General features: G+C 43.8%; 1 protein-coding gene across 1 annotated transcript in view; it reads left to right on the forward strand.

The window, feature by feature from the left end:
• naf1 (nuclear assembly factor 1 homolog (S. cerevisiae)) overlaps window positions 1–3,009 on the forward strand; it is a 350,613-nt gene extending 347,604 nt beyond the window's left edge. The window contains exon 9 of the mRNA XM_068021523.1: window positions 1,423–3,009. Coding sequence (XP_067877624.1) covers window positions 1,423–1,946 — 524 coding nt within the window. The 3' untranslated portion in view covers window positions 1,947–3,009. The remainder of the gene's footprint in view (window positions 1–1,422) is intronic.
• Window positions 3,010–23,991: the final 20,982 nt, after the last annotated feature.

The following is a 23,991-nucleotide window of genomic DNA, read 5'->3' on the forward strand; positions in this document are numbered from 1 at the left end:
AGGATGTAAATCAGAGTGTAATACGTGTACAAAAAGATAGAATGGGATCATAAAATATATAGAAAAGAAAGTTTTTGGTCTGCTACACAATAGTACTCTTTGTAATGACTTAATATGGAGTTGATAATTCTGAGATAGTTTAAAGGTGTTGTTATGGCCAGGTGAGGAGGGAGTCTCAGGCTCCCCTTTTGCCCCTTCCTCTCATTTGACCACAACAGGGTTTATTCCTTTTTAAACTGTGGTTGTGTTTACCATTTCAGTGAGTGTTTTACCTTTTTCCTTTAATGTAATCATGAAAGAACTAAAAAAAAAATGGGACATATTTTCTTGAGTTTAAACAAGAGGTAAGTTTATTATATATAGGTCGGCGCAACATCGAGGGCTGAAGGGCCTGTACTGTGCTGTAATGTTCTATACTTAATAATCTAACACGGTTTAAGCGTATTAAAATTACGCTACACATTCACACGAGAATCACACATACAAATAGATTGCAGGAGGGAAAATAGATTTGGTGGTTGGATTAAAGTCCAGAATAAATGGAACTTAATTACAGTCTGTAAATCTAGCAGTCCTCAGCTAAAGCTATATTCTTGAAGTCCTCGCTGGTCAAAGTCACTTTGGCTGCTGGCTTGCTTTGCTCAGGATTTTCTTGGTGGCAGAATTTGTAACTGGCTCTCGTCCCCTGGTTGCTGGCTGTAGCGGTCTGTAGGCTTGGAGGGTCCCCCAGTTGCAGATGGGTTTTTTGCTTGATGTTTTCTGGGTAGAGAGAGCGAAACAGACAGGGGAGTAGCAGCCTTCTGTGCTGCTGTACACTCAATTACTGCCTGTCTGCTTGTCTGTGTGACAAAACTTTCAATTTCTTCAGAGATGAACAGATGGTCACATGGTTCTTTCACTCTCCTTTGTTTTTAATTAGGTTCAAAGGCTAAGACCCAACACTTCTCTTAGGTGGGGTTGGCAGTGTTTACCCCCCAGAGGGACGTCTCCATTTATGAATGCCTCGAGATGGTCTGGAATGTCCTGCTAACTAGGGTGATCTGGCTAATCTCAGTTAGCCAAAGCATTGTTCTAGCTGGGCTTCTTAGACTTTTTGTCCCCAGTTCAATCTCCTGGCGTTTCAGATGTCCATGGCAGTGGCCATCTTGGCTACTAGTTTTTTTTTAAGTTGCTGTAGGGTTTGTTTTCCATTAACAGTCTAATGTAAGTTTCCAACTGGTGAAATTAATATTTCCCATTTTCCTGACAGTGTTGGGAGATATTTTATTTAAAACTATTTAAAATTGTTGATTCCTAAACTAGATTTGCATATTGTCACGTCACTATTCACAGTAGATTAATGTTTATAATATGTTTTGATTCTGATTCAACAAAATCATGATGCACTAATTGATTTATGTATAAAATAATGTTGGTTGACAGGTGGAAAAGAAGATGGACAAAAACAAGTTCATTCAATGTATGGAAGAGGATTTCAACAGAATCCTGGTCGAGAATTTGGTCATTATTCTTCAGCCAGGTTTGAAAACCCAACCGGTTGTCGCTTTGCTCAGCCAAGGGGAAGTTTAGGTCCACCATTTAACCAGAGGCCACCATTTACACCTCCAGGATTTCATCCACCTGACAGCATGATGCATTCACAACAAGTTATGTCCAATCCAATGATGTCTTGTTCTTTTTCTCCTCCATTTTGGCCTCCAATGTCAAATGATGTGCATCGTTTCTTACCCCCTCCTCCCCCTCCCCCTCCTTTTCCCCCTCCGCCACCTCTCCCCCCAATGAGCACAGGCTGGTCCGAATCTAACATGAGGCCTCCTACTTGCTTTCCAAATTCCCCTTTCTCTTGTTTTCCCAATGCTCCTCCCCCTCACATGCCAAATTCTCAGCTCCCACCACAGTCACCTTCACAAGGCTCTCAAGATTTTGCTTACAGACCCCGCTATTAGGAACACTCGTATGTTGCAAACTTCCTGAACTACATCAATTTCATGACAAAACAATCATTAAGTAGTGATCTCATTGAGGTCGCAAATAGAAAAGGGTGCGAAATCTTCCAAACATTGAACTGCATTTGAGGGGATAATGCAGCTCATGGTATTCGGATTTAATCAGTAAAAGCAGAGTTGTGCTAATATAGGAATAGCATCAGTTAGTGGTCATTATGACCATAATCAGCCATGACCCATTCAGCACTGTGATGCCAATGGCCATTCTAACCAAACAAAATCTTAATATCTGAACATTTAAAATTAAGTTTAAAATAGCTGCTTCTTGTATTTTGTTAAGATTATAGAAGAAACTCTTCATGCTTGCTAATTATGAATACACTTTACTGATGTCTACAATTTTTAAAACTTCAGAGATGCACTGATTTTGGTCATGTTATAGACTGCATTTGCCTTTTCTTAACTCTTGGATTAAATAAATGTAATCATGTGCAACAGGTTTGTGTGCACTCTTCTACTTGTTCAGAAATGGCACTTTGTGGATGAAATAATTTTTATTGGCAGGGCAAGATGGACACTAGTAAATCCGCAGTCCAGTTTGCTTTCCAGCCGATTTTCTTTTCCACTGAAGTCAAATGAGAAAGGAATTTGAACAGGATGCAAAATGATCTCCTGATTCGCTATTGCGCATTTTGTGCTGCTGCCAAATGCCAATTCCATTCCCTCCTTTCCTGGACATAATTGTAATGCTGTATTTTGTAAATTCAGAAAGTTTGATACACAGTTGTTAGATTTGTCATCTGTTCTTTATACTTAGACTTTTCATCTGTAATAACAAACTTTAAATGTCTCAAATTTTGATGTCAGTACTTTGGGTGACAGTGAAGTAGGACAAACCAAAATCCTTATTTTTTATGAAACCGTATGATTCATCCTTGTTCATTGTTTGTGTTTGTCTTTTGGCATGTAATATAAGTTGAGAGAATTGAATTAAACATTAAAGTTAGCTTACAACTTTCAGTAAACTGTCTTTTTTCACATGTTTGGTTTTATTTTGTGCTGTAACAACATCTCACTCCTGTGTGTACTTTTGTTTTTTCAAGACTGGCAGTGATTTCAATGCCTCACTTCAGCCATAGGTCTTAGTCAATGAATAGAATAATAATGAAAAATTCGTTCAGAATAAAATTTGTTAATTTGCATTAGTATGCTGTCAATTTAGTGCAACTGTCACATTCAAAGATGGAACTTTTTAACGTCATAAGCTTTTAACCTCAATGTTAAGCTAATTGCAAACTCCATATGATCCAAATTATTAGTATGTGCACAAGAGCTTGACTGTGTGCACATAAGTGTGATATCATATGTGTGATACTTTATCTTCATATGTCTGTTGTGATACTCACTGCCGACGAAAGAATGTAAAAAGTGCCCTAATGGTTCAGTGGGTATGTGCAGCATATAGTCATGCAAACCTGAAGGATCTCTGGGCTGTGCTGCCACTACAATTCATTTTGGAGCTGTTGCTTTACAACCTAACCGCCAATTCTGCAAGTCCTAAATGCTTCCTACAGCTCAAAATTGATAAAACTGAAACTATCCTTGCCAGTGCCCATCTTCAACTCTCACCAATTCTGCCTTTGTAAGGTCCAGCAAATCAACTTCACGATCCTTGATCTGCTTTGAAAATGTTATTGCTTTATTGCCGTTATCGACCCCTTCCCCTTCCCTCCATTTGCACAAGCTACAGTCGTATTTATTGGCCGGCGATCTTCCATTCCTCTGATGTCGTGTCCTAGGCCCAACCATCTTCAGCTGCCTCATCAATGACTTTCCCTCCATCTTAAGGTCTGAAGTGATGATGTTCACTGATGATTGTACAATGTTCAGTACCATTCGCAAGTCCGTGTTCATATGCAGCGAGACCTGGACAAGATTCAGGCTTGAGCTGATAAGTGATGAGTAACATTCATGCCACACAAGTGCCAGGCAATGACTATCTCTAAGAAGAGAGAATCTAGCCATCTCCCCTTGACATTCAGTGACATTACCATTGCTGAATCCCCCACTATCAACATCCTTGGGGTTACTATTGACTCGAAACTGAACTGGAGCAGCCACATAAATTCTTTTTTTTTTTCTTTCTTTCTTTTGGGGCTCCTTATCTCGAGAGACAATGGATACGCGCCTGGAGGTGGTCAGTGGTTTGTGTGAGCCACATAAATACTGTGGCGACAAGGGCAGGTCAGAGGCTGGGAATTCTGTGGTGTATAACTCACCTCCTGACTCCCCAAAGCCAGTCCACCATCTACAAGACACAAGTCAGGAGTGTGATGGATTACTCTCCACTTGCCTGGATGGGGGCAGCTCCAACACCACTCGGGAATCTCGACACCATCCAGGGCAAAGCAGCCCGCTTGATCAGTACCTAATCCACCACCTTCAACATTCACTCCCTCCCCCATCACTGACGCAGAGTGTTAATGTGTACCATCTACAAGATGGACTGCAGCAACTCACCACCTTCGATAGCACCTTCCAAACCCGTGACTTCTTCCTCTCCAAGCCACACACCATCCTGACTTGGAAATATCACGTCATTCCTTCACATCATTGGATCAAAATTCTGGAACTCCCTCCCTAACAGCACTGTGTGTGCCCACACCAGATGGACAGCAGTGGTTCAAGAAGGTGGCTCACCACCACCTTCTCGAGCAATTAGGGATGGGCAACAAATGCTGACCTTGCCAGCGACGCTCGCATCTCATGACCAAATAAAGAAAGTCACATTGCTGCATGTTCCCCATAGCTCCCTGAAACGCATCCAGCTATTTTAACGTACTACTGCACTATTCTCCCACGTGCCCCCCACCAACCCCCACACTCTCCTGCAATTTAAAAGGGTGGAAAATCAGCTGGGTTGCCATTGCTGACTACCAACCAGTGACTACTGATGAAAGGTTTTTTTATTCGTGGAAGTGATCACAGGTTTAGAAGGTACTATCAAAAGAGGTGTGGTGAGTTGCTGCTGTGCATCTTGTATATGTACACACTGCTGCCACTGTCAATGGTGGAATGAGTGAATGTTTAAGGTGGTGAATGGGATGCCAGTCAAGTGGGCTGCTTTGTCCTGGATCGTGTCTCGCTTCCCAAGTGGTGTTGGATCCGTACTCATCCAGGCAGATGGAGAGTATTCCATTACTACTGACTTGTGCCTTATAGATGGTGGACAGCTTTAGGGAGTCAGGAGGTTAGTTACTCGCCGCAGAATTCACAGCCTCTGACCTCCTCTTGCAGCCACAGTATTTGTGACTGGTCCAGTTCAGTTTCTGGTCGATGGTAACCCCCAGGCTGTTCAAAATGCCATTCAGATTGCAAACTGAGTGTGGAGATATGAGTTTGGTGAGTGGCGACTTCATTGAAGGGGGGAGGAGGTGCTCCTTTTTTCTATTTTTATGCCCTCCAGTAATTGATTCTGGCTTTGGTGCAATGGAAGGAGCTGGTTGGTGAGTAACTGGTAAGCTATTCTTATAATAAATAGTCTGGAAAGCTAAGGTATGGCAGGGCAACTTGGCCGAGTGGAATGTACAGCTTGTGGCCTGTAGGAAGGCATGGATGCACTATGTATTCTAGACAAACACATCTGCAGGAAGTGTCCCCAGCTCCGGGTTTTGGAACTCGAGTGACGTCTGGAGTCACTGTGGTGCATCCGCAAGGCAGAGAACTACATGGATAGCACATTTAGGGTGGTGGTCACACCACAGGTTCGGAGCGTGCAGGCAGATAGGGAATGAATGACCGCCAGGCAGTCTAAGAGAACCAAGAAGGCAATGCAGGAGTCCCCTGAGACAATCACGTTTGCTGATCGGTTTTCCCTTTTGGATACTGGTAAGGGTGATGGTTCCTTAGAAGAGGGCAGTCAGAGTCAAGGTTGTGGCACCACAGGAGGGGAGGAAGAGGAGTGGAAGAGCAGCAGTGATAGATTCATTAGTTAGGGGAACAGACAGGTGTTTCTGCGGCCATAGTCGTGACTCCAGGATGGCATGTTGCCTCCCTGGTGCCAGGGTCAAGGATGTCACGGTGCGGATACAGGATATTCTGAAGGGGGGAGGGTGAACAGCCAGAGGTTGTGGTCCACGTTGGCACTAATGACATAGGTAGGAAGGGGGTGAGGTCCTGAAAGCAAATTTTAGGGAGCCAAGAAGATAAAAAAAAGCAGGACCTCAAAAGCAGTAATCTCAGGATTAGTCTCCATCCCATATGCATAGAAATAGGAGAATTGAACAATTGAACACATGGCTGGAGAACTGGTGTAGGAGGAAGGGCATCCAATTTCTGGGGTAGGTAGGACCGGTACAGGATGGACAGGTTGCATCTTAGCAGGACTGGGACTAATATCCTTGCAGGTAGATTTGCCAGTGCTTTTGAGGAGGGTTTAAACAAGATTGGCAGAGGAATGGGAACCTGAGCGGGAGCTCAGATCGGAAGGAAGCAAAACTGGTAACTTGTCAGGGGTGTGGGAACCAGGAGCAAATATCAGACAGGAATACTAAGGTGCACAGAATACTGGGGGAGATAGATAGCACCGGAGTAGAGAATAGGTTATTAGGTGGGGTCAGAGTAAGGGAGAAAGTCTAGATCGGGGTTAATGTGCGTGTATGTGAATGCATGGAGTTTGGTTAATAAGATCAGAGAGGTACAGGTGCAGATTGCCTTGTGGAAATATGGCTATAACAGAGACCTGGCTCAATGAAGGGCAGGACTGGGTGTTAAATATCTGGATACAAGGTGTTGAGGAAAGATAGGAAAGGGAAAAAAGGGGGAGGGGTGGCAGTATTGATTAAGGAGAGCATTGCAGTGCTGGAGAAAAAGAAGTCTCAGAGGGGTTGAGGACAGGATGCATTTGGTTAGAGCTAAGGAACAAAAAGGTGTGGTTACATTGCTCGGTGTTGTCTATAGGCCACCAGCTAGTGGGAATGATGTGGAAGAATAAAGTTGCAAGGAAATTACAGAGGGGTGCAAAAATTATAGGGTAGTTATAATGGAGTTTGCTTATCCACACATAGACTGGGACATTAGTAGTGTAAAGGGCAGTGAGGTGCAAGAGTTCCGAGAGTGTTCAGGAAATTTTTCTACAGCAGTATGTTGCTAGTCCAATGAGAAAGGAGGCACTGCTAGACTTGGTTCTTGGTAATGAGGTTGGCCAGTGGATCAAGTATCAGTCGAAGACCATTTAGGGGACAGTGATCATTGTATCAATGCTTAGGCTGTCGAAAGAAAAGGACAAAGAACAATGCAGGGTACGAATAATTAACTGGGGGAAAGCCAACTTAAATGGGGTAAGAATGGAATTGGGGTGAATAAATTGGAGTCAAAGGTTGACAGGAAAACCGGTAGCTGAACAATAGGCTACCTTCAAAGAAGAGATAGCTCGGGCACAGTCAAGGTATGTTCCCTTGAAGGGGAAGCTAGTCTAAAGGTCACTATGAAACCATTGTCATCGGACTGGAGAATTACAGATGTTACACCCTTGTTCAAAAAAGCAACTTAAGGCCAATCAGTTTAACTTCCGTGGTGGGGAAGCTTCTAGAAAAAGTAATTTGGGACAAAATGAATAGTCACATGGACAAATGTGGGTTAATTAAGGAAAGCCAGCATGGAATTCTAAGGGAATATCATGTTTAACTAACTTGCTGGAGTTTTTGAGGAGGTAACAGAGGGTTGATGAGGTCAATGGTGTTGATGTGGTGTAGATGGACTTTCAAAAGGGAGTGGCGCAGTGGTTAGCACTGCAGCCTCACAGCTCCAGCGACCCGGGTTCAATACTGGGTACTGCCTGTGTGGAGTTTGCAAGTTCTCCCTGTGTCTGCGTGGGTTTCCTCCGGGTGCTCCAGTTTCCTCCCACATGCCAAAGACTTGCAGGTTGATAGGTAAATTGGCCATTATAAATTGCCCCTAGTATAGGTAGGTGGTAGGGAAATATAGGGACAGGTGGGGATGTGGTAGGAATATGGGATTAGTATAAATGGGTGGTTGATGGTCGGCACAGACTCGGTGGGCCGAAGGGCCTGTTTCAGTGCTGTATCTCTAAACTAAAAGCCGTTTGATACAGTGCCACACAACAGTCTTGTGAGCAAAGTTATAGTTCATGGAATAAAAGGGGACAGTAGCAACATGGATATTGTCATGATCCTGTTTTTTTCTCTCTGGGAAATATGTGATGTGTCTTTAAGACAGCAAAGGAGCCGTACTGCTTTAAGAACCAGCAAAACTCAGGAGTTAGAGAAACTGCATTTTGGTTGCCATTAGATATAAGCATACGGAGAGGGAACCAACCAACTTCAAAGAATACATCCTGGTTACCCGGCAACAGCCATTCAGGGACTGGATATACAATGTTGCAATTATCTTTTGAACTGGCTTTTCAGTTGAAAACAGACTATTCTGGATGGAAAAACAGTGAGACTGAAGGAAGAGAATTTAGTATGTTTATTTATTATTCTCTCAAAATTCTAAAAAAAAAAGTCAAGCCAAAACACAGAACTCTGATAATTTTAACTGAAGGAAGGGAAGTTACACTGTGACAATCTTTTATCCATCAAAAATTCAAAAGCCAAATTCATTCATTTAAAAAGTGTTTGCAAGTTGTTAATTGTTGAAATTCATCACTGGAGAAGGAAAGCAGCACTTACTGTTAAAATTAGAGTACGGACTGTTCTTATAGAGTCATACAGCACAGGAACAGGCCCTTCGGACCATTGTGTTCGTGCCAGCCATCAAGCATCTATCCTCATCCCATTTTCTAGCACTTGGCCCGTAGCTTTGTATGCTGTGGCATTTCAAGTGCTCATCGAAATACTTCTTAAATGTTGTGAGGGTACCTGCCTCTACCACCCCTTCAGGCAGTGTGTTCTAGATTCCAACCACCCTCTGGGTGAACACGTTTTTCCTCAAATCCCCTCTAAACCTCCTGCCCCTTATCTTAAATCTATGCCCCCTGGTTAGTGACACCTCCGCTAAAGGAAAACCTTTCTTCCTATCTACCCTATCTATGCCCCTTTATTTTGTATACCTCAATCAGGTCCATCCTCAGCCTCCTCTGTTCTAAGGAAAACAACCCTAGCCTATCCAGTCTCTCTTCATAGCTGAAATGCTCCAGCCCAGGCAACATCCTGGTGAATCTCCTCTGCACCCTCTCCAGTGCAATCACATCCTTCCTATAGTGTGGCGACCAGAACTGTACGCAGTACTCCAGCTGTGACCTAACTAGTATTTTATACTGCCCCATCATAACCTCCCTGCTCTTATATTCTATGCCTCGGCTAATAAAGGCAAGTATCCCATATGCCTTCCTAACCACTTCAGTGATCTATGGACAAGTACACCAAGATCCCTCTGTACTTCCTAGGGTCCTACCATCCATTGTATATGCCCTTGCCTTGTTAGTCCTCCCAAAATGCATCACCTCACACTTCTCAGAGTTAAATTCCATTTGCCACGGCTCTGCCCATCTATATCGTCCTGGAATCTAAGGCTTTCCTCCTCACTAGTTACGACACCACCAATTTTCGTGTCATCTGCGAACTTACTGATCATCCCTCCTATATTCACATCTAAATTATTAATGTACACTACAAACAGCAAGGGTCCCAGCACCGATCCCTGCAGTGCACCACTGGTCACAGACTTCCAGTTGCACAAACAACCCTAGACGATCATCCTCTGCCTCCTGCCAGTAAGCCAATTTTGGATCCCATTTGCCAAATTGCCCTGGATCCCATGGGCTCTTACCACCTTGACTAATCTTCTATGTGGGATTTTATCAAAAGCCTTACTGAAATCCATGTAGACTACATCAACTGCTTTACCCTCATCTACACATTTAGTCACCTTGAAAAATTCAATCAAATTTGTTAGACACGATCTCCCCCTGACAAAGCCTTGCTGACTATCCCTGATTAATCCCTGCCTCTCCAAGTGGAGATTAATCCTGTCCCTCAGAATTTTTTCCAACAGTTTCCCTACCACTGATGTTAGACTCACTGGCCTGTAATTACCTGGTTTATCCCTACTACCCTTCTTGAATAATGGTACCACATTTGCTATCCTCCAGTCCTCTGGTACCTCTCCTGTGGCCAGAAAGGATTTGAAAATTTGTGTCAGAGACCCTGCTTTCACCTTCCTTGCCTCACATAACAGTCTGGGATATATCTCATCTGGGCCTGGGGATTTATTCACTTTTAAGACCTCTAGAAAATCTAATACTACCTCCCTTTCTAATGCTAATTTGTTCAAGTATATCACAATCCCCCTCCTTGATCTCTCCATCTACATCATCCTTCTCCATAGTGAACACAGATGAAAAGTAATCATTCAAAACCTCACCTACATCCTCCGGCTCCACACACACTTTGCCTCTTTGGTTCCTAATGGGCCCTACTCTTTCCCTGGTTATCCTCTTGCCCTTAATATACCTATAAAATGCCTTGGGATTTTCCTTTATCTCATCCGCCAGTGTTTTTTCATGCCCCCTCTTCACTCTCCTAATTACTTTTTTAAGTCCCCCCCCCCCCCAATACTTTCTATACTCCTCTAGGGACTGCGCTGTTTTCAGCCCTCTGAATCTGCCATAAGCCTCCTTTTTATTCTTGATCCAATCCTCTATATCCCTTGACATTCAGGGTTCTTTGGACTTGTTGGTCCTACCCTTCACCTTTCCGGGAACATATTGGCCCTGAACTCTCTCTTTCTGATAATAAAAACAAGAAATGCTGGAAATACTCAGCAGGTCTGGCAGCATCTGTGGCGAAAGAAGCAGAGTTAACGTTTCAGGTCAGTGACCCTTCTTCAGAACGGGAGGGAAATAGAAAGCAATGAAGGTGAACAAGGTAAATTAGACAAACGAAAATCCTGTCGGAGAGAAGAGCAGAACTTCTTCAAGGTGGGCATTCCTGGAAGAGAAGTGGCAGTGAATTAAACACTAAAATAAAAGCAAAATACTGCAGATGCTGGAAATCTGAAATAAAAACAAGAAATGCTGGAAATACTCAGCAGGTCCGGCAGCATCTGTGGAGAGAGAAGCAGAGTTAACGTTTCAGGTCAGTGACCCTTTTGAATGACTCCCACTGGTCTGATGTAGACTTTCCTACAAGTAATTAAAAGCAAAATACTTCGGATGCTGGAAATCTGTAATAAAAACAAGAAATGCTGGAAATGCTCAGCAGGCCTGGCAGCATCTGTGGAGTGAGAAGCAGAGTTAACGTTTCAGGTCAGTGACCCTTCTTCAGAACTGGCAAATATTAGAAATGTAAAAGGTTATAACCAAGTAAAGTGGGGGTGGGGCAAGAGATAACAAAGGAGAAGGTATAGATAGGAAAAGGTCACAGAATAGCTGACCAGAAGGTCATGGAGCAAAGATATGTTAATAGTGTGTTGAAAGACAAAGCATTAGTACAGAAAGGGTGTTAACGGACTGAAAATTGAACAGCCGCAAGTACAAACATGAAAAAAAGTGAGTAAGCAAACTGAACAAACTAAGATGAAATAAAATAAACACAAAAGAATATATATTTTTTTAAAAAACTAAAAATGAAAGTAAAATGGGGGGAGCCCGTCATGCTCTGAAATTATTGAACTCAATGTTCAGTCCAGCAGGCTGTAGTGTGCCTAATCGGTAAATGAGATGCTGTTCCTCGAGCTTGCGTTGATGTTCGCTGGAATACTGCAGCAATCCCAGGACAGAGATGTGAGCATGAGAGCAGGGGGGAGTGTTGAAATGGCAAGCAACCAGAAGCTCAGGGTCCTGCTTGCGGACTGAGCGGAGGTGTTACGCAAATCGGTCACCCAGTCTGCGTTTGGTCTCCCCAGTGTAGAGGAGACCACATTGTGAGCAGCGAATACAGTATACTACATTGAAAGAAGTACAAGTAAATCACTGCTTCACCTGAAAGGAGTGTTTGGGGCCTGGGATAGTGATGAGAGAGGAGGTAAATGGACAGGTATTACACCTCCTGCGATTGCAGGGGAAGGTGCCGTGGAAAGGGGACGAGGTGGTGGGGGTAATGGAGGAGTGGACCAGGGTGTCACGGAGGGAACGATTCCTTCGGAATGCTGACGGGAAGGGAGGGGATGATGCGTTTGGTAGTGGCATCACGCTGGAGGTGGCGGAAATGACGGAGGATGATCCTTTGGATATGGAGGCTGATGGGGTGGAAAGTGAGGACAAGGGGAACCCTGTCACGGTTCTGGGAGGGAGGGAAAGGGGTGAGGTGCGGGAAATGGACCGGACACAGTTGAGGGCCCTGTCAACCACAGTGGGGGGGAATCCTCGGTTGAGGAAAAAGGAAGACATATCAGAAGCGCTGTCATGGAAGGTAGCTTCATCAGAGCAGATACGTCGGAGACGGATAAACTGGGAGAATGGAATGGAGTCCTTACAGGAGGCAGGGTGTGAAGAAGTGTAGTCGAGGTAGCTGTGGGAGTCGGTGGGTTTATAATGGATATTAGTAGCCTATTCCTATATTATCTTGTCCTATCTACACCTCCTTTGTTACCTCTTGCCCCACCCCCACTTTACTTGCTTATAACCTTTTACTTTTCTAATATTTGCCAGTTCTGAAGAAGGGTCACTGACCTGAAACGTTAACTCTGCTTCTCTTTCCTACAAGTAGTTGCTCCCAGTTCACTTTGGCCAGATCCTGCTTTATCATGTTGAAATCGGCCTTCCCCTAATTCAGTACCTTTATTTCCGGTCCATCTTTGTCCTTTTCTATAACTACCTTCAATCTTACGGGGTTATGATTACTATCCCTGAAATGCTACCCCCCTGACACTTCTACCACTTGTCTGGCTTAATTTCCTAACATTAGGTCCAGTACCTCCCCTTCTCTTGTAGGACTTTCTACGTGCTGGCTCAAAATGCTCTCCTGGATGCACTTTAAGAATTTCCCCCCTCCTTTAGGCCTTTTGCACTAAGAATATCCCAGTTAATATTGGGGAAGTTGAGCTCCCCGACTATTATTACCTTATTATTTTTACACCTCTCTGAGATTTGCCCACATATCTGTTCCTCTATCTCTCCCTGACTATTTGGAGGCCTGTAGTACACTCCCAGCAAAGTGATTGCCATCTTTTTGTTTTTAAGTTCTACCCATATGGCCTCATTTGAGGAACCTTCTAAGATATCATCCCTCCTTACTGCAGTAATTGACTCCTTGATCAAAAGTGCACTGCCACCTCCTCTTTTGCACTGCAACCCCCGCCCCGTCATGCCTGAAGATTCTATACCCTGGAATATTGAGCTGCCAGTCCTGCCCTTCCCTCAACCATGTCTCTGTGATAGCAATAATATCATATTCCCATGTGTTAATCAATGCCCTCAATTCATCTGCCTTACTTGTTAGACTCCTTGCGTTAAAATAGATGCAATCCAGCCTTGCATTATTCGCTTGTGCCTTAACAGGTCTAGATTTGCTCTGCCTTCCAGACTGACTTAGCTTCTCTTCTATATTTGGCTGTGCATCACCCCCTACTGTACGTCCATCCTACATCCCATCCCCCTGCTAAATTAGTTTAACCCCCCCCACAACAGCATTAGCAAACCTCCCTGCAAGGATGTTGGTCCCATTCCAGTTCAGGTGCAACCTGTCCGACTTGAACAGGCCCCACCTTCACCAGAAACAGACCCAGTGATCCAGGAAACTAAAGCCCTCCCTCCTGCACCATCTCTTCAGCCATTCATCTGCCCTATCCTCCAATTCCTATACTCACTAGCACGTGGCACCAGGAGTAATCCAGAAATTACAACCTTTGTTGTCCTGCTTTTTAATCTGCTACCAAGCTCCCTAAATTCTTGTTGCAGGACCTCATCCCTCTTTCTACCTATGTTGTTGGTACTACTGTTGAAGAACCTTTTTTCACCCCATCAGATGGCTGTGAGGACTTCAAGCAACCTTGGACTTTTTCACCTCTGGCAGGAGGGTATAAGGACTCTAATTTTTTTCTATTTTTAATGTTGTTTATATCTTAGTAGTGTTTAAGAATTTAGTTTTTCTAATTAAACAGTTAATTTGTTGATTTAAAGACACCTGGTTTAGCCTCATTCGCGGGTTAATAGATGGTACAATTTGGCTGGGTCTTTCTTTAATTTGGAACGTTTAAAATGATATGTTAGGTGATCTGTGGAGGGACAGGATTGAATTAACAGTGCATTTCTCCCACCACAATCAGAATTGTATATTTTGATTGGGGGCTTTGACGGTCGTAACAATATGGAATTGGCTGAGTGGCAGGAAACAAAGACTAGTGGTTAATAGATAGTTGTCAGGCTGGAGGAAGGTTAATTGTGGAGTTCCCCAGGGATCAGTGTTAGGACCCTTGCTTTTCCTGATAGATATTAATGACCTAGACCTCGGAGTACAGGGCACAGTTTCAAAGTTTGTAGATGATATGAAACTTGGAAACATTGTGAACCATTAGGAGGATAGTGTAGAACTCCAAAAGGAATGGGCAGACAGGTGACAGATGAAGTTCATTGCAGAGAAATATGAAGTGATTAATTTTGGTAGGAAGAACATGAAAAGACAATATAAAATAAAGGGTACCATTCTAAAGGGTGTGCAGGAGCAGAGGTACCTAGGTGTATATGTGCATAAGTTATTGAAGGGGCAGGACAGGTTGAGAGAGTGGTTAATAAAGCATACAGTATCCTGGGCTTTATTAATAGAGGCACAGAATACAAGAGCAAGAAAGTTAGAGTATTGTGTCCAGTTCTGGGCACCGCACTTTAGGAAAGAAGTGAAGGCATTGGAGAGAGTACAGAAAAGATTCACGAGAATGGTTCCAGGGATGAGGAACTTCAGTTATGAAGATAGATTGGAGAAGTTAGGACTGTTTTCCTTGGAGAAGAGAAGGCTGAGAGGTGATTTGATAGAGGTATTCAAAATAATAAGGGTTCTAGACAGAGTAGATAGAGAGAAACTGTTCCCACTTGTGAAAGGATCGAGAATGAGAGGGCACAGATTTAAAGTATTTAGTAAGAGAAGCAAAAGTGACATGAGGAAAAAAATTTTCACGCGGAGTGATTAAGATCTGGAATGCGCTGCCTGAGAGTGTGGTGGAGGCATGTTCAATTGAAGCAGTCAGTAGGGAAGTAGACTGTTTTATGAAAAGGAAGAATGTGCAGGGTTATGGAGAGAAAGCAGGGGAATGGAACTGAGTAAATTACTCTTTCGGAGAGCAGGTTCGTAAATGATGGGCTGAATGGCCTCCTTCTGCACTTAAACAATTCTGCGATTCTATGTTGCGGGGTTTCAGCGATGGTACTGCTGTTGAATGTCAAGAGGAGATAGTTAAATTCTCTCTTGTTGGAGATGGTCTTGCCTGGCGCTTGTGTGGCATGAATGTTTCTTGCCTCTTATCAGACCAAGCCTGGATCTTGTCCAAGTCTCGCTGCATATGGACACGAACCCCTTCAGTAGCTGAGGAGTTGTGAATGGAGGGACATTTAGGTGAGGCTAGGGTGTAATGCTCCATTTAGTCAAATAGCCTTCCAAAGCCACTCTTGCACATGAAGAATGGTGGCTTAGTTGTAGCATAATGTTACTGGACTAGTGATCTAGAGGCCTGGACTAATGCTCAGAGACATGAGATCAAATCCTACCAGCTGAGGGCATTTAAATTCAATTATTAAATCTGGAAGAAAAAGCTAGTCTCAGAAATTATGATCGTGAAGCTACCGGATTGTCATTAAAAACCCAACTGGTTCACTAATGTAGTTCAGAGAAAGAAATCTGACGTCCATTCTTGGTCTGGTCTAAATGTGACTACAGACCCACAGCAATGTTGTTGACTCTTAACTGCCCTCTGAAATGGCCTAGCAAGTAACCAGGTTGTATCAAACCACTACAGAAAAGTCTAATAAGAATAAAACAGGATGGACCAACTGGCATTGACTAAAGCAACGGAAAGGACAAAGGCACACCCTGCCCTCGCAACCCTCACTAACATCTGGAACTTGTGCCCAATTGGGAGAGCTGCCCCACAGACCAGACAAGCAATAGCCTGAGATAGTCATACTCACCGAATCATACCTTACAGCCATGACCCAGACATCTCCATCACCATCCCTGGGTATGTGGGATGACAGAGGTGGTGGTCCAATGGTACAGGCAGGAAGAAATACCCCTGGGAGTCCTCAACATTGACTTCAGACCCAATGAAATCTCATGGTACCAGGGAAAACTTGGGCAAGGAAACTTCCTGCTGATTTCCACTTACCGCCAGCTCTCAGCTGATGAATCAGTGCTCCTCCATGCTGGCGACCACTTGGAAGAAGTACTGAAGGTAGCAAGGGCACAGAATGTACTCTGGGTGGAGGACTTCAATGTCCATCACCACTATGACTTGGTAGCATCACTACTGACCAAGCTGGCTGAGTCCAGCTAGACTGGGCCTGCGGCAGGTGGTGAGGGAGAAACCTACTTGACCTCATCCTCACCAATCTACCTGTCGCAGATGCATCTGTCCATGACAGTATTGTTAGAAGTGACCACCACACAATCCTTGTTGAGATGAAGTTCCATTTTCACACTGAGGACATCCTTCATCATGTAGTGTGGCACTACCATCGTGCTAAATGAGATAGATTCAGAACAAATCTTAGCAGCTGAAAACTGGGCAACCATGAGGCGCTGTGTGCCATTAACAGCAGCAAAATTGTATTCAGCCACAATCAGTAACCTCAAGGCCTGACATATCCCTCAACTCCCAATACTGCCAAGCGAGGGGACCTGTCCTGGTTCAATGAGGAGTGCAGGAGAGCATCCCAGGAGCGGCATCAGGCATACCTAAAATGAGGTGCCAAGCTGGTGAAGCTACAACACAGGACTATGTGCATGCTAAACAGCAGAAGCAGCATGCGATAGACAGAGGTAAGTGATCCCACAATCAATGGATCAGATCAAAGCTCTGCAACCCTGCCACATCGAATGATGGTGGACAACTGAATAACTAACTGGGGAAGGAGGAGGCTCCACAAATATCCCCATCCTCAATGATGGGGAAGCCCAGCACGTCAGTGCAAAGGACAAGCCTGAAGCACTTAACAACCATCTACAGCCAGAAATGCCAACTGGATGATCCTTCTCAGCCTCCTTCAGAGGACCCCAGCATCACAGATGCCAGTGTCGTGCTGGGCCCCCAAACTGCCAAGAATGAGGCATATAAATTTTGCCATCTGACCGTTAAATTTCAAATTGTTGCTGGGAAGAAGAGAAGGCCTGTTACAAAGGCTGGCAGATGCTTAGATGGAGGACATTTGCATACCAATAGGGACAAAAGGGGTTACTTCCCTTATCCACTTATCCTAAAATGGACTTTGATCACCAGGTATTGTGTGTAAGAAGAGACATTCCAGGATCTGCGAGGACAAGAGAATCCACAAACATAGCAATGGTTACACCAGTTGGTCATGTGACTAACCTGCTGGCCAACTTGGGGAGTTTTGAACTGTACAAACAATTTTTGAACTGAGAAACTGTTTGCTCCTGGACTGAGAACACCTCTCCTGTCTGCTCCCATCTTTTTCTCACAGGCCTCTGGACCCTCTGAAGACACGTGAGCCTCAAGAGAGAAAAAGTATCCTACATCGAACAATACTGGGCCCCAGTGAAAAGCAAGACCTCCCTACAATCAAGGACTCTAGCGAGCTCAAAGAACAGTAACCAAAACCATCTTCAGATATTGTCTCAAACTTTTCCACTTTATTTCTTCTGCTCTTTTCTGTCTCTATCTGCATGTGTGTATCACATATGCATGGTAGCATGGGCTCGTTGTGTATCCGTAGGCGTTAACTGAATTAGAGTTTAAGTTTAATAAAGTTCAACCTTTCTTCTTGAAACCTAAGAAAACCTGTTGGGTTGGTTTCTTTGCCTTACAATTGGAAAGCAGTGAACAAGGATTCCCAAGGGGGAACTAAAAACACTGTGTTTAAAATTAAACTTTGTATGGTAAGACCAGGTGAAGGCTGAGAGGGAACCCCGAGACCCCTTTCTCACCTGGTTGTAACACCAGTCTTCAGCCAATCTGATTCACTCCACATGACATCAAGAAACAGCTGAACAACAAAGGCTAAGGGCCATGACAACATTCAGCTGTAGTGCTAAAGATTTGTGCCCCAGAACTAGCTGCGCCCTTAGCCAAGCTGTTCCAGTACAGCTACAATGCTGGCATCTAACCAACAATATGGAAAATTGCCCAGCTATGTTCTGACCACAAAAAGCAGGACAAATCCCATCCAGCAATTACCTCCCCATCAGCCTACTCCCAATCATTAACAAAGTGATGCAAGGTGTAGTCGATTGTGCTATCAAGCAACACTCATTCAGCCATACCATGCTCACTATTGCTCAGTTTGGGTTCCACCCGGACCACTCAACACCAGACGTCAGTACAATCTTAGTCCAAACATGGACAAAAGACCTGAATTCCAACGCTGAGGGGAGTGACTGGCCTTGACATCAAGGCAGCATTTTACCGAGTGTGACACTAAGGAGCCCTAGGAAAATTGAAGTCAATGGCAATCAAAGGGAAACCTCTGTACTGGTTGGAGTTGTACCTTGTACAAAGGAAGATGGTTGCAATTGTTGGAAGCCAATCTTATCAGACCCAGGATGTCACTGCAGGAGTTCCTCAGGGTAGTGTCCTAGGCCCAACCATCTTCAGCTGCTTCATCAATGACCTTCCGTCCATCACAAGGCCAGAACTGGGGATGTTCGCTGATGCTTGTATGATGCCCAGTACCATTCACAACTCCTCAGATATTGAAACAGTTCATGTTGTCATGAAGACCCCCACCTGCCAAGAATGAGGCATATTAATTTCGTCACATGAACATTAATTTTAAATTGTTGCTGGAGTGAAGAAATGACTTGTTTAAAGAGATCACCAGACATTTGGCTGGAGGACATTTGCATACTAAAAGATGGTGCATGTGGAGACAAAGCAACTACTCCCCGGTCCAATTAAGCCAAATGGATTTTCATCACCAGACATTGAAGGTGCAAGGACGCTCGCATTCCAGAGTCTGCTAAGATGATAGAATCCACAACGCAAGAGTGGTTAAACCAACTGGTCACATGACTAACCTGCCGGTCCAGGCTTTTTTGAACTAGACACAGGACAATTTGAAGAGAGCCTGCAGATTGCAACTGAACCTGGAACAAGAGAGCCTCTCTCCTAGCTGGTGCTCTCTCACTTTCTTACAAACCTCCGGACCCACTGAAGTCGCTTAAACCTCAAGAGAGAAAAGACTCCTACATCGAAACAAGTTCAAGCATGCACTGGGCCCCAACGAACAGCAAGATTTACCGGCAACCAAAGAGTCCACATCGAACTAAAAGGACTGTAAATAACTACCGGATATTGCTTCAAACTTTTCCCCTTTATTCTTTCTACTTTTTCTGTCTCTATCTGCATGTGTGTATATCGCGTATGCATGCTAGCGTGGTCGCGTAATCATAGTCATTAACAGAATTACAGTTTAAGATGAATAAACTTCCACCTTTCTTGTTTAAATCTAAGAAAACCTGTCTGATTTGATTTCTTTGCCTTGCAATTGGAAATCAGTGAACAAGGATTCACTGAGGGGGAGGAAAAAATATGGTGTTTTTAAAAATTAAACCCTGTTAGGGTTAAACCAGGCAAAGGCTGAAAGGGAACCCCTTGACCCCTGTCTCCTCTGGTCGTAACAGTGTCCATATGCAGCAAGACATGGATAACATTCAGGTTTGAGCTTGAGCTTATAAGTGGCAAGTAACATTCGCATCATACAAGAGCCAGGCAATGACCATCTCCCCTTGACATTCAACGGCATTACCATAACTGAATCCTGCACCATAAACACCCTGAGGGTCATCATTGACCAAAATCAGGACCAGCAATATAAATATACTACAATAGCTGGTCAGAGGCTGGGAATTCTGCAGCGAGTAACTTACCTCCTGACTCCCCAAAGCCTCTCCACCATCTGCAAGGAACAAGTTAGGAATGTGAGGGAATAATCTGCAATTGCCCAGATGAGTGCAGCTCCAATATCAATCAAGAAGCTTGACACTATCCAGAACAAAGCAGTCCACTTGAGCGGCACCTCCATCCACCATCTTAAACATCTACTATCTTCACCACTGGTGTACAGTGGCAACAGTGTGTACCATCTGCAAGATACACTGCAGCAACTCACCAAGGCTCCATTGACATCACTTTCCAATTCCACGACCTCTACCACCTAGACGAACAAGGGCAGCAGAGGCGTGGAAATATCACCACATGCAAGTTCCCCTTTAAGTCACACACCATCCTGACTTGGAACTATATTGCAATTCCTTCACTGTCGCTGGGTCAAAATCATGGAACTTCCAACCCATCAGCGCTGTGTGTGTGCCTACACCACATGGACTGCAATGGTTCAAAAAGGCAGCTCACCACCACATTCTCAAGGGCTTGCCAGCAATGCGCATATCCCATGAACAAATAATAATGATAAAAAAGGATGGATATTGTGAAGCATTTCTGGAGGCCTGTATTGTAATCAAACCCCAGCATGAGCTCTTATCCTCAGAAGAGGAGTGGGATTGGTAGGCAAGGAATATCCTTTCAATTCTACCTCATAAGAAATAATGGACCTATGGCAATAAGTTCAAAGCAGTGCTCGTTGTATAAATTCCCAGTCATTGCCAGATTTGCTTTGAAAATTCTGCCTCTGACTTGTTTCTCCCTACTTCCTCCCCACACCTCCTCCCCACCCCATTCCATTCACTCTGTGCCTGCCGGATGCCTACTTTTTCACATATAGATTCCTGCCACTTGTTCTTGATCTTATAACAAAAATCAATGAAACACTAGTGAAGACTGCAAGGATGTTTATATACATAGTAACACCATTTCAGTCAATAGAAGAACAATTTAAAAGCCCCTGCCTTAGTAAAGTACTTGCTTCAGTACACTCTTCACCTTCTTAATGGAACACTTAGACAACTAGCTCCGCATGATGCACTCTGGTTAAGAGTGGCTCTACCTTAGAATCTTGCACTATGGTCACCCAGATCACTTATCAGCAATACACACAACTCTAAAGCCTCTCACTCTCCTTTCACAGGATCATGCCCACACATGCCTTACTTCAGCTCTTTCATGTCACTTGGCACACACTCAAACACTAGCCTTTTTACTCATTTGCTCAATCTTCCTGCGTGAGACTATGGTGCAGAAATTTAACCAATCTTCCTTCCCTCCCCCAAACTGAGGACAAACTTGACTTTGCCTACTCTTACAGAGGATAAAGAGGATCTGCCATACCTTACCCCAGTGAGGATAAATGTAACCTTTCACCCCTTCCTCACTGCCATACCTTTATCTCCTGAAAACTGAGTGTTCCTTGCCCTTAACTGAGCACAAACTCTGCTTTCACAATTGGAATAAATTTCCATCCCCCATTGTTCTGAAATTCTCCCCGATCCCAGACTTTCATCAGATTTGGGCTTATTTCTGTCCACCCCACCATCTACTGAGAGATAACTTGTGCATCTGCTAGCCTCTCAACAAGAAACTCAGCAGCACTCATCACCCTGAGCTGTTAAAGGCAAATTGTGTTTAACTAACTTGATTGATTTTTTTCCTGAGGAAACAGAGAGGGTTGATGAGGTTAATGCTGTTGATGTGGTGTACTTGAACTTCCAAAAGGCATTTGATAAAGTGACACATAATAGGTTTGCAGTAAAGTTGAAGTCCATAGAATAAAAGGGACAGTGGCAGCACGGATATGAAATTGGCTGAGTGACAGGAAACAGAGAGTAGTGGTGAACGGTTGTTTTTCGCAGTGCAGGAAGGTATACAGTGGTGTTCCACGGGAGTCAGTATGAGGACCACTACTTTTCTTGATCTATATTAATGACCTAGACTTGGGTGTACAGAGCACAATTTCAAAATTTGCAAATGGCACAAAACTTGGAAGTATTGCGAACCGTGAAGAGGATAGTGATAGATTTTAACAGGACATAGACAGATTGGTGGAATGGTTAGACTCATGACATATGAAATTTAATGCAGAGAACTGTGAATTGATACATTTTGGTAGGAAGAATAAGGAGAGGCAATATAAAACAAAGGGTACTGTTTTAAAGGGGGTGCAGGAGCAGAGAGACATGGAGTATATGTGCACAAATAACGAAGGTCATAGTGCAGGCTGAGCAAGTGATTAAAAGGCATATGGGCTTTATAAATAGATACATAGAATACAAAAACAAGGAAGTTATGATGAACCTTCATAAAACGCTGGTTCAGCATTAATTATTTTTTATTTGTTTATGGGGATATGGGCATTGCTGGCCAGGCCAGCATTTATTGCCCATCCCTAATTGCCTTTAAGAAGGTGGTGGTGAGATGCCTTCTTGAACCACTGCAGTCCATATGGGGTAGGTGCACCTGCAGTGCTGTTAGGAAGGAAGTTCCAGGAATTTGACCCAGTGACAGTGAAGGAACAGTGATATAGTTCCAAGTCAGGATGGTGTGTGGCTTGGAGAGGAACTTGCAGGTGGTGCTTTTCCCATGCATCTGCTGCCCTTGTCCTTCTAGGTGGTAGCGGTCACAGGTTTGGAAGGTGCTGTCTAAGGAACCTTGGTGCATTGTTGCAGTGCATCTTGTAGATGGTACACACTGCTGCCACTGTGCGTCGGTGGTGGAGGGAGTGAATGTTTGTGAATGGGATGCCAATCAAGTGGGCTGCTTTGTCCTGGATGGTGTCGAGCTTCTTGAGTGTTGTTGGAGCTACACCCATCCAGGCAAGTGGAGAGTATTCCATCCCACTCTTGACTTGTGGCTTGTAGATAGTGGACAGGCTTTGGGGAGTCAGGAGGTGAGTTACTCATCGCAGGATTCCTAGCTTTTGACCTGTTCTTGTAGCCACAGTATTTATGTGGCTACTCCAGTTCAGTTTCTGGTCAATGGTAACCCCCAGGATGTTGATAGTGGGGGATTCAGTGATCAGAATGCCATTGAATGTCAAGGGGAGATGGTTAGATTTTCTCTTGTTGGAGATTATCATTGTCTGGCACTTGTGTGGCGCAAATGTTACTTGCTGCTTATCAGCTTAAGCCTGGATATTGTCCAGGTCTTGCTGCATTTCTACACGGATTGCTTCGGTGTCTGAGGAGTCGCAAATGGTGCTGAACATTGTGCAATCATCAGCAAACATCCCACTTCTGACCTTATGATGGAGGGAAGGTCATTGATGAAGCAGCTTAATTGGCGTATTGTCCAGTTCTGGGCACCACACTTTAGGAAGGGTGTGAAGTCTTTAGAGAGGGTGCAGAAAAGATTTATGAGAATGGTTTCGGGATGAGGACTATAGTTACAAGGATAGATTGGAGAAGCTGAGGTGGTTCTCCTTAGAGAAGAGAAGGTTGAGAGGAGATTTGATAGAGGTGTTCAAAATCATGCGGAGTCTGAACAGAGCGAATAGAGAGAAACTGTTCCCATTGGTTGACGAGTTGAGAACCAGAGGACACCGATTTAAGGTGATTGGCAAAAGGAGCATAATTTACCATAATATAGTGAATAGTTGAATAAATTTTATTACGTCTCAGAGGGATAATTTCAGAAAAGTAAGATTTTAACTGATTGTAGATTCTTTTTCACAGAAATAAAACTGCTGGGATTACGGTTTGAGTTGGTATAATGAGTATGACAATGAAGTTATTTATCGAATCTGTTTACTTTCTTTGGTGATAAGGTGAAGGATATTAGTGAAATCTGTGATCTTGAATATAATTCCATGTGTTCTGTATTAATCGAACCTGTTCCCATTGCTCATTGATGCATTTAGTAGGAAAAATGAAAAGGGAAAAATATCATTTTCATGTTAATATTTTAGAAAAATGTGTAGTCGAATGATCCAACACATTAAGTTTGCAGTTAATGGATGGGTTGCAAAATACAGAATTGTGTGAAAACTCATGATATAGTTTGAATTTAATGCCAGTTTTCCCTGCAG

Source organism: Heterodontus francisci, chromosome 1 (assembly GCF_036365525.1).
Source record: "Heterodontus francisci isolate sHetFra1 chromosome 1, sHetFra1.hap1, whole genome shotgun sequence".
In the NCBI taxonomy this organism is placed as follows: domain Eukaryota; kingdom Metazoa; phylum Chordata; class Chondrichthyes; order Heterodontiformes; family Heterodontidae; genus Heterodontus; species Heterodontus francisci.